General features: G+C 36.3%; 1 protein-coding gene across 1 annotated transcript; it reads right to left on the bottom strand.

Moving 5' to 3' along the window:
- Positions 1-48: 48 nt before the first annotated feature.
- On the bottom strand, positions 49-12,573 carry LOC117991843 (BAG family molecular chaperone regulator 2). The gene is made up of 4 exons (XM_034979482.2): positions 12,330-12,573; positions 7,664-7,806; positions 5,150-5,262; positions 49-4,471 (listed from the first exon to the last, which is right to left on the bottom strand). Exons 1-4 carry the CDS (start codon positions 12,419-12,421, stop codon positions 4,232-4,234), a joined length of 588 nt encoding a protein of 195 aa, XP_034835373.1. The 5' UTR covers positions 12,422-12,573; the 3' UTR covers positions 49-4,231.
- Between the last annotated feature and the right edge of the window lie 3,528 nt (positions 12,574-16,101).

The raw sequence follows: 16,101 nt of genomic DNA, 5'->3' as shown, positions 1-16,101 counted from the left end.
AAGAATCTATGCAGTTCTTAAAATAGGAGATGAATAAAAACACATAAATGATTAAATGTTTATCGTTGAAGCTAATTTATTTTAAATTAAACTTATGAAATTGTGTATCAAAGAACTGAATATCATGTAAAGGCTATATAAGAGACACATCACTTGTCGATAGATACGCGCGATGCCGAAACGAGATCACGACATATTTTCTGGAATACAAAATACATCAATACCTGGGTAGTAACCATACTAACACAGTTTAAATATCTAGGTACAGTAGGCGGCCGAAAGTGATGTACATCGGCCTTTAGAATGACATTTCGGCTTTGTAGAGCGTTGTCTCTGTCACTCATACCCATATGACGTTTCATCGGTCTCAACGATAGACAGTGCTCTACAAATCTCCTTCTAAAGGTCGATGCACATCACTTTCGGCCGCGTACTGTAACATAATATATTTCAATGTTCGAAGCTCTAGAGAAAACTGCGCTGCGATGCTCCGAGGTCAATCATATTAAAACAAATATATATTAAACATTAAATTCAATTAATTTTATTATATATTTATATATTTTGCCGGCCCGTCCTCCAGTGTGCGCAAGCCATAAGGTTCTTTCACACTAGGAACTTCTATAAATACTTAATATGTGTAATAGCTACGAAATGCTTTTCATTATGCATCGTGCTTATGTCTCTATTGAACTATCGATGAATGATTAGCAACTATTTTGTGAAGGAACCCTTACAAATCATCACTACTCATACCACAGATAATATATTAAACAAGTACAGATCGCTCACTCTCTATTTAAAATTGTAACTAGTTAAAGACTATTACTAAATGGCGTCACTTGGTTCGTATGAAATATATTTTTTATGGATTTGACGAAATATCATATTTTACTTGTCTGGTTCATCAAATTTATTTATATTTAGTAACAAAATACAAAATTTTCACAACATCACCATCGGAAAAAGCAAATTCTTAATTTTAATTATTGACTCATTGAACTTTACGATATCCATAGCAAGTTCTATCTTTTGCTTTGGATAGCTGAAGTAGTATTACAAAATTCCAGTAGATGGCGTAACAAAATGACTTGTCACTTGAAAATAAAATTATTATTTTGCCTTTCGATTGGTGACGGTTGAATTTGACGGTGTGTTACTATTTTCTGAGTGCTTTTATTTCTTTTCTCTATTTTGTTTGTGAATTGAAGTGAAGACGTCATGTGCGTCATAAAAAAATTAAAATTTGAGTTGGCTCTAAATAAAATTGAGTTTCATCAGCTGTTCGATAGATGGCACTAAATAAATTCGATAACTCACATTTTAGCTTGCACAATAACGCCATCACACTATAAGGAGTTGAACTAAAAGGTACCGGCGACTTAAAGGAGTTTTACGTAAGCTTTAAATGAATGTATGACGTTAGCAATCTGTACTTCTTTAATATATTATCTCTGCCCATACTGAATATGCAAGCGTTTCTTTGTTGGTTTGTCTTCAACCACACAATTTTTACATAAAGTTAAAGACCTGGAGAATGATATACGCTATTTTCTATTCCGGGAAATCAAAAAGTTCCCACAGAATGTTAAAAATCTAAATCCACGCGGACATAGAGGTTTGAAATTTGTGCAGTCCACGCGGACTAAGTCGCGATCATAAGCTAGTAGAGTATAAGTTCTTGCATTTACCTTATTTTTGTTTTGTTAACTTGAAAACTTGTACAGGGCCTCTGTGAAACGCATAGTATAAAAAGAATCTCTGTATTGGTCACACAAAGATACGATTACAAATCTAGTACAGCCTCCTCTATCACAAATCTCTATAATAATTAATTGTTTTCTTCTATCTACACATTAAACTGGTGAAACATTCTTTCTAGACAACACATTTTATGAAAAGTACCTAAGTTATTTTTTTGTCAGTGCACATTTCTTTTTAGAAACGTACTAAAAAATATATAAATAGACACTATAATGACACCGCGAATTTTTTAAGGATCTCAATGATATAAACAAACCCTTACAGTGCGACAAGGCTATCTTGGCGCGTGGCGAAAATCGGAACTAACGTTGCCGTCAAGTGTCCCCTTTGTTCTTGTTTGGATATTCTAAGCCATGGTTCTCCAACAGCGCCCTCTGTCAATGTCCTTCAAGTGCCAAGAGAGCCTTGTCGCACTGTACACCTTACCTTTTTGTCCTTTGAAAAAAAAAAAAACTAAGTATGTGTTACTGTGACCATGTATATTACTATTATCGATGATTCAATAGATAGATTAAATCGCTATTTTGAACGTTAAAAAATGTCTATAAAAGCACAAAAATAATACATTTTGCATTGTGCACTGATGAAAAAAATATAGAAAATAAGAAAAACTCATTCTTCTTTATAGCACATATTTATATGTGGGTGCCTAAATGGGTGATATAATATATGCGATCGCTCTTACAAAACATTTGTATGGATGGAATTTCCATACAACCTTACATACACAAAAGCCACCTTCTAAACTTTTAAATCATTAAATTCAATTAATTTCTTGTTTAGATATACATTTCAATATCCATGTTTGCGTCTAAGCATAAATTAAATGACACACAAAAATATAAAATTAATACAAAAAAATGAAAGCAAGTAATATTTTATTAATGACTTGACATGTATCTGGAATCACATATTTAAGTACTGTAGTAAGTATTAATGTACCTATTTATTATTTAGATGAATATTAACAAAACCAATAAACTCTATTTCGGTCATTCGGTTGACCACCACCACTGTACAGTTGAGAATTTTTTAGTGAAATAAAGTACAAAAAATCCTGTTTATTTTGTGCAATGTCGCAAATCATGCCTTTTTTCTTTTTTTTAATTTTCGATTAATTAGCTATTTTATGAATCTTGACCATTAGATCAAAATCTTGACCTTTCATATTTTAGTTCTTTTTACCATTGAGCTAATGGGGTTTTATTGGTTATTTTCTACCAACGAACCTAGTAACAGTCGTCCATACTGTTATAGTAAAATATTTTTCAGAGATCATACTCTAGTTACTAAGTAAGAGGTGGCGCACGTAAAAAATTCGTTCAAAAATCAATACCATTACGAATTCAATCACCGACTTTTGCGATGTAAATTTTAAGCGAAAAAATCGACGAAACCATTTGCTATTTAATTCTGTTCCCGGTACTCTTCTTAACATTTAAGACGAATATTTGACAGTGTCTATTAAATATTGTGACAATTTCTGTCAAATAGTTTGATGTATGCATGTAAACTCACGTGAATTTTTGAACTAGCATGTAAACTTTCATTGAATATGAAGATTAGTAAAGTTAGCCTGCACTCACGAGACTGTAGTAACATTCATCTTCACAATTTAGTCTAAACTCTAGTTCCTGTATAGCTCTAAGCTCTAGTTGTAGTAGGATTCTTTGACGCGCCTTTGTTCGTAGTGTAGATCAGTATGGCCGTGTCGACTTTTTATCTGTTCTGCTACTAATCGAATAATGCAAACACGCTGACAACGTCAATATTATTTAATTAATTAAGTTAGGCCGGTTTACGTATACGACCTAATATTAAGCAAAATAATCGACGAAACAATATACGATTGTAGCCTGTTCCCGGTATTAATTAATTATAGACAGAACTGTCACAATATTTTCCACCAATCTACTTATTATGGTAATATTTGATAGTTACTGCAAAATATTGGTAAGAAGCTGAGAACTTGTGAGTACGAAAAAACTAACAAAAAACGTGTATGCTAACATAAAAGTATTGAATATGAAGATTAGTAAAATTAGCCTCCACTCACGAGCATGTACTAACATTTATTTTGGCGATGTAGTCTAGGAGTCCTTGAAGGCGTCTTAAGTCACTTTTGATCATCCAGCGAACACCTCAGTACGGCCGTGTCGGTTTTCTATCTATTCCGCTACTAATTAAATACAGACTCTCAAGTCTAAGACATCATTATTATTCAATTAATGACATTAGACCAACGAAACAGTTTGCGACTTTAGCCTGTACCTGATATTAAACCACAGAAAAAACTGTCACAATATTTTTAAGCAGTCATTTTAAGACAAATATTTGACAGTTCCTATCAAATATTGTTAAGACGCCGAGAACTTGCGAGTACGAAGAAACTTACAAAAAACGTATACGCAAACGTGAAGCATTAAAACTTTCATTGAAAATGAAGACTGGTAAAGTTAGCCCGCACTCACGAGCATGTAGTAACATTCATCTTCGCGATGTAGTCTAGGAGTCCTTGGAGACGTTTCTTGACGCGTTTCTGGTCGTCCAGCGTGCAACCCAGGATGGCCGTCTCGAAGTTTCTATCAGTCCCACTGCTGTAATCCGGCTGGGATGTACAAGCGTTCATGTATGTCTGACAGCGTGTATGCGCTATGACGGTGTCTTCGTGAACTGATACCACTAGCTGGTCTATTAACAAATTCACCTGGAACAGAATTATTGGCTACTGAGCATAGTAGAATATGTACCTACACATCCCAGATGGGCCAGGGAGATTTCCAACTTCAAATGCGGTTGTCCGACATCGATCCATAGAATCCGATGTAGCTCTATAGAATCTACCGAACCTTTTTCAAGTTTTCTAGTTACACAAATATATTTTTTATCTCACTTTACGGCTCTAGGTTCTAAGTATTTTGACTTTGAGTCAACTACACACACATATCATAATAATTAATTCATATTTGACTAAATAATATAGCGTAAGATTTGCTTTCATTTAAAAAAAAAAAGTAGCAGACTCAAATATTCAGTCTTTGGAATATATGCCATATCGATGATTGGAAAAGATACTGAACACCTTTGGGTAAAACGACACACTTTTAAAAACAGGGCAGCCCGTTATAGATAGTTTAATCCACGAATACGCGCCCCAATATTTTTCGTGCGAGGAAACGACGGCTGGGGAGTGATCTCTACCTAATTTATCTTCTTGTGAGTGTGCCCACATCGCTGATCGGTGCGTTACCACTTACGATAGAACTCACAGTCTCAGCACATAGCTTATTGTGCATTGTAACCGATTGAGACAAAGAGTGGGGCGCGTCATCGTAGATTGAACTATCTATACCCATCTATAAAGGTCTGTTAGTATAAGTCATACCTGGTGCAAAGCCTCCTCTTGCTGCGGGTCACGGTCAGTCCGCACCGCTACCTCCACGGTCATAGCCCGCGCCAGGATGCGGTCCGCGTACCGGGTGATATCTTCCTTATCACCTGGAAATAAGGTGCCATATTTGCCTTTGATCATAATTTTATTTTATTCGTTTTTTGCAATCAACAGCGATATGTACAATATAATTTTACATAATAACAGACTGAAAATAAGGCCAAATAGGATTACAATTTTTTACAGATTACTTAAATAGATAATGGGGCCAATTCTCTTGTACACAATCTCTAAACTAAACTAAAACGACACGTCTAAATCTATTGCTATCCCTTTCATAATGTTGCTTGCGGAAAAGGATAGCACTAGATTTAGACCTGTTAATTTAGTTTAGTTTAGAGATTGTGTACAAGAGAATCGGCCCCATTGATTATAAATTTATTACAGTACGTTTGATAATTTAAACAAGCTTTACAATAATATAATAATATGAAAATATAAAAGTCAATTAACTAGTAAAAATACCTAGTAGGTGATTCTCAACATATGTATGTGTGTGTGTATGTGCGAGAGTATGTGTGTCTGTGTGTGTGTGGGTGTGTGTTTGTGTGTGGGAGAGAGAGAATACGTGAGAGAGTATGCGTGAGTGCGTGTTTTATTTATTATTATTATTAGTTTAAAAGATTTTGACACAAGAATTATCACTTGCACATAAAGTGCAATTTCATTAGAAAGATTATATTTTAAAACTAGATGATGCCCGCGACTTCGTCCGCGTCGATTTAGGTTTTTTTAAAATCCCGTGGGAACTCTTTAATTTTCTAGGTTACAAAGTAGCCTATGTCCTTCCCCGGGATGTAAGCTACCAAATTTCATCAATATCAGTTAAACTCTTAGGCCGTGAAAAGCTAGCAGACAGACAGACACACTTTCGCATTTATTTTTTTATTTAGTATGGATAATATAATTCACAGTCGTTACAAACAGCTAGTAAGGAGCAATTAGCAACTTTATCCTCTGGAAATAAACTACAATTTCCATTGTATTATGCATTATGAAAAAATGAGGTAACATGCCATTACAGATGCTCTTCAATTAAAGTTGTTGTTTTACATACAATAGCCGGTGTAATCAGTTTTTTTTTATTTTTTATTCAGATACAAGTTAGCCCTTGACTGCAATCTCACCTGGTGGTAAGTGATGATGCAGTCTAAGATGATAGCGGGCTAACCTGGAAGGGGTATGGCAGTTTTTATTAAACCCAAACCCCTTTGGTTTCTACACGGCATCGTACCGGAACGCTAAATCGCTTGGCGGCACGGCTTTGCCGGTAGGGTGGTAACTAGCCACGGCCGAAGCCTCCCACCAGACCAGACTAGAAATTTAGAAATTATAAAATTCCAAACCCCTGCCAGGAATCGAACCCGGGACCTCCCACTAATAAGACCACAGCGCTCACCACTGCGCCAGGGAGGTTCTTGTATAATAATGCTCATTTTGAATGAAATCGTAATAGTAATGACAAGTATAATGTTAATAAAAATGAATTCAGATGGATAAAATAGTTATATAATCACTAGATGATGCCCGCGACTCCGTCCGCGTGAATTTAGGTTTTTTAAAATCCCGTGGGAACTCTTTGATTTTCCGGGATCAAAAGTAGCCTATGTCCTTCCCTGGGATGTAAGCTATCTCTGTACCATATTTTACCGAAATCGGTTGAACTGTTGGGCCGTGAAAAGCTAGCAGGCAGACAGACAGACAGACACTTTCGCATTTATAATATTAGTATGGAAGAATGGATTATTGAAATAAGAGTAAAATAATTAAACAACCACTGTTAGCAATAAGGTCGCCAATAATAAGTACTGTGTTGTGTTTATTTTATTTTTTGACTACCTGATGCCCGCGTCTTCGTCTGCGTGGATTAAGGTTTTAAAAGTCATGTGGGTACTCTTTGATTTTCCTGGATAAAATTAGTCTATGTCACTCTCCAGATGTATAACTACCCATGTTAAAAATCAAGCCGATCCGTTGCTACGTTGCGTTGCGACGTCATTGAAAGACAATTCAATAAACCAACAAACAAACTTACTTTCGTATTTATAATACGGTTAGTTATGACTTACATACAGCGGGCGATGAAGAGATAGATCTCTTGGAGTTTCTCTATCTGATCAAATCAGAAATGAGGAGATCCGTAGGAGAACTAGAGTAACCGATATAGCTCAACTGGTTGCGAAGCTGAAGTGTCAAGCAGGGCACATAGTTCGAAAAACCGATAGCTGTTGAGTGTTGGGGTCCCAAGGTGCTAGAATGACAACTTCGCACCGGAAAGCGCAGGCTTGGAAGACCCCCCACTGGGTGGACAGACGACATAAAACGAGTCGCAGGGAGCGGCTAGATTCAGGCGACGCAAGACCGTGGCGTGTTTCAGTCCCTACAAGAGACCTATGTCCAGCAGTGGACGTCTATCGGTTGATAATGATGATGAAGATGATGACTCACATTCAGTAATCTCAGCCAGCAGCTCGGAATGCTTCACACTGTCGAGGGTAGACAACAAGGAGTCCCGTTCCTCCTCTATGCGCACCGTGTCTCGCCTCAGACGCTCCACGCGCATCTCTACTTGGTCCAGCACGGCTATCAACCTGTTACAATGTGACAAACACTACTATCTTCCGCGCCAATTAAGACGCAAGACGCGTCGCAATAGCATTTTTTAGGATTCAGTAGGGCGCGCGACGCGAGGAAGCGGAACACACCACCCCGCGCGCTGCACCGCACCCCGCATTTACCATCTGCATTAGTGTGAGTTATACACCCGTACACAGTACACGACTGCATGGAACAATACCTGCGCAAACTTGCACTCCCATCTTAGGTCAGACGCGACTATTTAACTGCTGGGAACTATACTAAAATCCGTTTCTAGTGTCATCATCATGATCAACCCATCGCTGGCTCATTACTGAGTACGGGTCTCCTCTCACACAGCTTTTGAGAACATTATGGAAAAGTCACAGGCGTGCAGGTTTCCTCACGATGTTTTCCTGCACCTATAAGCAAGTCAATTTAGTTTAAAGATTGTGCACAAGAGAATTAACCACATTATCTTGTAATGTATAAGTCATGCTTCATAGTTCGATAACAATTAACATGTGGGAATGAGTGTAATATTTTATAATAATATTCCACAAGCAATTTTAGACTTGCCTTTACACAAGTTTTAAAAATGTGTTAAAAGTATGCTCCTAAAAAAAGCATATTATACAGTCGCAGACTATGAAAACGATAAAAAAGCTTGGATTTGACTCGCTCCAGCAATGCACGGGGCTGAAATGGCTTGTATAGTACGGTATAATAACATTGTAAATTGAAAAATTAAAAAGAGCAACCGCCGAGTTTCTTGCTGGTTCTTCTCGGTAGGAACGGCATTCCGAACCAGTGGTAAATTAAAACTACCTGACTATTCATAAGCACTTTTAAAAAGTTTACATGAATAAAAAAACATTCTATTCTATTCTATTAAATTAACAGTAACATAAAAATGCAACTCATTTGTATTTTTTTCTATTGAGACTTATAAAAGTGCTTACGCTAAAAGTTGCATACGCATTGAATTGCAAGAAAGGTGACACATAATATGTAAGTCAGATTAAGCAATATTATTAACAATAGGATGTTAGATCATAGTTTTTTTTTTTATTTTTTTTTTAAATTTCGGTACACCAACAGCAAGTTCACATTCTCAATGCACTTAAAAATAAATAATACAGTCTTGTTCTGTGTGACATGCCACTTAAAAGTATACACATCTATTGTAGGAAAACTATATAAAAAGTGTAACCGCTCACATTTTGTACATAATATTTTTAAAATTATAAATGCGAAAGTGTGTTTAATTGATTATAACTACAACATGATTTCTTATGTATTATTTAGGCTAATTTTTATGCTGGAAAATCAAAGAGTTCCAACATAATTTTTAAAAACTAAATCCACTCTGACGAAGTCGCGGTTATCAGCTAGTATCCTCATAAATAGTGTTAGTACATAATAGAGTATATCTTAAGACTTAAAGAAATAAACACGTATACACCTACGTCTCCATCATTAAACCAATCAACAACAGTTATAATATTTCAATTACACTTTAAAAAAACAGTTCACTAATATACTTCACACAACAATCACACACTAAACATCATAAGATCATATTATAAACTTTACATAAGACTCGAGAATTGCTATTAACTGGGTCCAATAAGGGTTTGTAATTGACTAATGAATCATTCTAAATACTAACTTGTATCACTAATTACTAAGAATTTTTTATAACACACATCTACCAACAAAGAATTCATTTATATATTTGTTGGTAACAAAGAATTTAATTGTGTAAATTCCAATATAACTACTGAATAACTTTGTTTAGTGATTACAAAACAACTTTAATCTGAACATGAGGATATGACTGGTCACTGCAGTCATATGCCTCATGTTCAGATTGCAGTGTGCAAAAACTGATCCCAGCTGGGCTTGCCGTTAACTGTACCTGTGCAAACCACCATGTTGTGACTTCAGATTGGACTACTTGTTTTGCAATCACTGTAAATGACAATATTTATTTGATGTGTATCATGATACCTACTTGCTTTATCAGGTTTCAATCAATTTTGGTGCAATGTTTAGTTTTTTTTAAACAGATACAAGCTAGCCCTTGACTGCAATCTCACCTGGTGTTAAGTGATGATGCAGTCTATCTTTTAAAAGACATAAGCGGGCTAACCTGGAAGGGGTACAGCAGTTTTTATTAAGCCCATGCCCCTTTGGTTTCTACACAGCATCGTACCAGAACGCTAAATAGCTATATATATATATAATAGACGGCACGGCTTTGCCGGTAGGGTGGTAACTAGCCACGGCCGAAGCCTCCCACCAGACCAGCCCCCCGATTGTGTAAGAATAACCATTTCATCACTATCGCAATCATCAAGAAATTCTGCAGTTTGATTGGTTGATTCGCTGTTTACATTTTTTTACAGCCAATCAAAGGGTAGAATTTCTTGACGATTGCGATAGCCATAAAATGGTTATTCTTACACAATTGGGGGGCAGACCAGAAATTACCAAAACAGAAACTATAAAATTCCAAACCCCTGTCAGGAATCGAACTCGGGACCTCCCACTAATAAGACCACAGCACTTATCACTGCGCCAGGGAGGTTGTCAAAATATATAAAAGGAAAAAGTGACTGACTGGCTGACTGACCGACTGACTGACTGACTGATCTATCAACGCACAGCTCAAATTTGGCACTGGCTCGAAATTTGGCATGCAGATAGCTATTATGACGTAGGCACCCGCTAACAAAGAATTTTTGAAAATGCAATCTCTAAGGGGGTGTAATAGGGGTTTGAAATTTGTGTAGTCCCCGCGGACGAGATCGCGAGCATAACTTAGTACTTTATAACTATGTACACTGTATCTAGATTAGTTCAGTAGTTTGTATGGTGATATTATTGTTAAAATGAACGATTGTATGCAACTTGCCCTTATCTATAAATTCAAAGCTACTAAGGTTATAGTTGCAAACATGTTATCTATCAGTCATTATGGTATGATAACATTCACATTGACAAATGCTTGAGTGTGTGCCTATTGATTTAAGGCTTATTCCTTATTTCCAAACATACCTATTACTTGGCACTTTTATTCCAGCAAGTATCTCAGTTCCATGGGAAAACAGATAATTGTACATAACACATGCCTAGGCATCTGCAAATTTGTAAATGTGTCTGTCTCTGTTGGCAGAGGCGTCTTTACCTATGGTGAAGGGTGGTCGGCGCACACGAGCGCCGAGCGCCCTCTAATGCGACACCTCCAAAGATGCGTCGATGCCGGCGCTCTAAAAAGACCCTGCGCTCGTGTTATGGCCGACGCCGCCATCATTTAAAATCATCATTTATAATTGCACCATTTGCATCCGAATTTCCGTTTGAAAATATAACTGTTAGTATTCCATTTTGACCCTGCTCCTACTAGACTAGAGGGCGCCAGGGTACTGGTTGCACATGGGCGCCACAAGGGCTAGAGACGCCTCTGTCTGTTGGCTAGCTTTTCACAGTTGACCTGTTTAACCAATTTTTATGAAATTTGTAGCAGAGACAACTTACGTCCCGGGGAAGGACATCGGCCACTTTTATCCCGAAATATTCAATAGATAATGCTGAACAAGAACAGAGGTAAAAGAGCATGAGGTTTTCAACATACAGACTAATACTAGACTAGTAAACCATCACTGGGCATTCATCATCATCATGATCAACCCATCACCGGCTCACTACAGAGCATGGGTCTCCTCTCATAGTGAGAAGGGTTTTGGCCATAGGCTGCCACGCTGGACATGTGCGGATTGGTAGACTTCACACACCTTTGAGAACATTATGGAGAACTCTCAGGCATGCAGGTTTCCTCACGATGTTTTCCTTCACCATTAAAGCAAGTGATATTTAATTATTTAAAACGCACATAACTCTGAAAAGTTAGAGGTGCGTGCCCGGGATCATACCCCCGACCATCGATCAGAAGGCGGACATCCTACCGACTAGGCTATCACTGGGCATTATCTACTGTAAAAATAGAGATATTTGCACAGCATTCCAGTTTAAAGATGCTATAAACTATGCTTGTAGGTATTTTGTGTGTTGTTAGGATTTCTGTATGTGTGAGAGCTTGAAAATTATAGGTATGCTGTCATGGTATTAAAGTACAGTAGATGCCAATTCTATTACCGTATTTAGAATTCTATGGTCTCTTATAAAAAGTCAGAATTTACAATAGTACTACACAATAGTAACTTTTCATGCAGTTATATTCCGTTTATTCAAAATGTTAGGTACCCCTCAAGCAGATGGTGCTTTTTTTACTTGACACAACAAGGTAAAAAATTTATAGAGCGTGTCCTAATAAAACCACTGCTTAAGGCGGTAGCGTGGGTGTTAAATGAATATTATTTTATAATTAGTACCCACTACTAAGAACTATGTTACTAGCACTGCAGAGCAAGGAGATACGGCGAAACTTGCTGAAAGTCGAGGAAGTCATCCTAAATGTATGAAATTGTGTACAGAAGTCAAGTATGTTTTGTATTTACAGCAAATAACGAACCTGTCTTTCGGTGCCGTCGTCCCAAGAGCCGATGTTTCGTCGATGAGTGGTAAACGAGAAGTTTCAGCAATTGTATATACGTCCACCTCCATTGTTTGAGCCTTGTCCGAATCAAGTGCAGCCAGTGTAACAATTAGAAGTCCTTCCACGTAACTTATAACTTCTTTCGAAAGAAAAATCAAGAGAAATAATTGGTGTTATTTTCTTGCTACTTCAATTTTTAATGAAAAGTGTCACACTGACTTTGACAATTGACAGCAGAAGTTCCTTGCAAATTCTAGATTATTCGTCTATGCAATAGACGAATAATCTAGAATTTGCAAGGAACTTCTACAAAACGTCGAAGACTCAACTATATATAACGCTGTCCCCTTCCACTACACCGAACATTGTGAAAAGGAGAACTACATGGAGCTCCATAGTAGGATACCTCTGGCTCTGGGGTTTAACCATAGAGTTTCCCTAAGGTCCTATAGAAAATAGCGGATTGGAAACTAGCTCAAGCTTATCGAAATTTTCATAAGTGTGTAAGAAACAACACTACATTTCAACATAACTATAAAAACAGGGTTTCGGCCGTAGATAGAGTAATAAAGGTAGATGCAGGAACGTTTACTTTCTCATTCGCACTAAAAAGAGAGCACAGATAAAGTTACTAATGTGATAAACAGAGACGCAGCTAACCTATTTTTTGTCCCTTATCGTGTAACTGGTTTTTTCAAGAATACATACAAGAAGTTGCAAAACAAACTTTGAGAATTCGTGGCGTAGTTGTATTTCTTATGAGTTATTTACTTCTTTTCACATAAAAAGCGTTTAATACAAATATTGTTAACTAAACAATGGTAATAATTCTCGTGTTATTCATCGTTACGTCGTGCTATCGCTATCTCATACGCGGTTACACAATACTTAAATCTACCTATTTTCTATCTACGATACCAATATAGTAGATAATCTATGGTCCATACCATTAAAAAAAAGAAACCATAGTGTTGATAAAGCGAAAATTACGCCACGAATTCTCAAAGTTTGTTTTGCAACTTCTTGTATGTATGTTTGAAAAAAACCAGTTCCACGATAAGGGACAAAAAATAGGTCAGCTGCGTCTCTGTTTATCACATTAGTAACTTTATCTGTGCTCTCTTTTTAGTGCGAATGAGAAAGCAAACGTTCCTGCATCTACCTTTATTACTCTATCTACGATTGGTATGGACGTAGACTGGGTATCAAAATATCGTTAAACTAGGGGCAGTTCACATTGGCCGTGGCCTTAGCTACTCGTGTGGCCTTAGTAATAAAATTAATCACTGACCTACATAGAGTTATGATACTAGGTATAGAGAAGCGATCCCTTACAATTTCACTTTACTGAAGCAAAGAATTTGGATGTACTACTTCGTAGTACACCGGCGGTATCTAGTAGAGCGGAGCGAGACCAATGATTAATCTATGGTCCTGCCACTATAGAATAATTAATTATTATTTAGGTACCTACCTACCTAGCAGTAAGAGAAGCACTATAGGGAAGGTATGCGATATACATGTGTAAAGACTAAACAAATACAAAACAACAAAATTATTTACAAACGTTTTTATTTAACTATTTAAAGTCTTATAACAAATTAATATTAATGCTAGTATTATCACAACTGTGAAATAAAAATAAAAATTTTGAATCAAGGAATGGCTATACAATTGATAAATAATTATTACTCTATTTTTTAAATTAAAGCACATTTAGTATACTATATTTTGTATTCTGTGTGTGAAATAGTGAGTGTTCATCTAGTTAAGGGCCTTATTCATGGTCCACCCAGTAAGGCCTATGAATTTTAATTGATCATTAATAAGGCCCTTTACTACTCGCACGCGCGCGCCGCCTTCGCGCTTGACTCTAATGGATAGAACGAAGTGAAGTATACATACACTACAGTGGTCTTCATAAGGTTTGCAAATAAAAGTGAAAGTAGAAAGTTTTCAAAAGAAAAGAGACGTAGGTACATTATCAGAATTAGAAATATAACACAAAATGAAATCAATACCTAGCTGCTAAAATATTTGTGGTTATTTTCCTTCAAAATGTAATTATATAAAAATATTTTTTACTTCAATAAATAATGGGGCCGATTCTCTAGTACACAATCTCTAAACTAAACTAAATTAACAGGTCTTAATCTAGTGCTATCCTTTTCTGTAAGCAACATTATGAAAGGGATAGCAATAGATTTAGACGTGTCATTTTAGTTTAGTTTAGAGATTGTGTACAATGGAATTAGCCACAATGCCAACATAGCAATGGACGGATGTGTATATTTTAAATATCTACTGTTTTAGATTTATAATAAATTAAATATAGATAAAGATTTATAGTAAACTGGATGATACCGTCCGCGTGGATTCACTTGTTTTTAAAATCCCGTTTGAACTCTTTGATAAAAAGTTGCCAATGTCAATTTCCGGGATGCAAGTTACCTCTATACCAAATTTTAAATCGGTAAAACAGTTCCGGTTTTGATTGGTTGGTTACTCAAAATGGTTAGCGCCCACTGAGATGAGGCTCTATCATTTGTATGGGATTACGTAACAGAGAGAGCGCTATACTAATTTCTTTCCGCGGATAGAGTATAGCGAACAACATCAGTTCACTAAAGGTGCAAACACACCATTGTGTTGTCTGTGACGCGACAGTCGGCGGTGAAGACGTGCACAGTAATGTGCACTCTAGAGCAGAATACTTAATTGTACCTCCTAATACAAAAGGATCACTCCGCAGACGTAATCCGCAACTAAATATCGACTCTTGTTACGACGCAGTAGAGTGTCATTCAGCTCGCACAGCGCTCTGGCCTAGTTTAATAAACGTCTCTCATCTATCTCACGACACTAGTCTGTTGTGGCATTCTGGCGTGTTTTGCTCAATGTGCGCTCAGTGGTCGATCGACGCGTACTACGATAGTGTGTCTGCACCTTTAGCCGCAAAACAAAAATGAAATTTTATTTGAAACTCTGTTCTATCCATTAGCAGTGAAGCAGACTATTACAGAATTTGAATAAGAATTAATACCTTTTTTCTAAATAAACTGTAAATAAATAATATTATAATTAAAATTTAACATAATATATTACTATATTTTCATTTACTTTTAGGCTTATTTCAAACTACGGGTATAAATTATATTATTATAGGTGAATATTGACTGGACTATATTAATATAATTATTAATTTATTTATTTATTTCCCATAGTTTGAAATAAGCTCTAAGGTAAAACAATAATTATTATTTAACCTATACTATTTTTATCTTTTTGGAAGATATTATTGTTTCATGGTACATTTAAATGTTAAGCATCTAGAGTCCTGTAGTTCACTCAAACCAAAGCTTTAAATTAAATGATATAATATGAATTACTGAATCAGACTGCCTATAGATAGGATAAATAAAAATTCATATAAACTGATTTGTTAGCCTAGTGGGTAATAACTGAGTTCGAATACATCGGCCATGGGTTCTATTCCCACTCTGGACAAACATTTGTGTGATGGAAACAGTTGTTTGAATTGGCATGATGCCTTGATGTCAAAGATAAATTATTTCTTAGGAATTATTAGATACAGGCAGGGTCTTCCACAATTCGTAAAATCCACGTCCGCTGTTAGTTTTAAGTTTGCTAACCATTGTAAAATTATCGATCCAACTAAATCAAATTACGTCAAATTTTATGACGTCACATCTGTATATTACATAGCTTATGATTTTAAACAAGCTCC

Source organism: Maniola hyperantus, chromosome 20 (genome assembly GCF_902806685.2).
Source record: "Maniola hyperantus chromosome 20, iAphHyp1.2, whole genome shotgun sequence".
Taxonomy (NCBI): Eukaryota; Metazoa; Arthropoda; class Insecta; order Lepidoptera; family Nymphalidae; genus Maniola; species Maniola hyperantus.
This window is presented reverse-complemented; position numbering and strand designations above follow the sequence as displayed.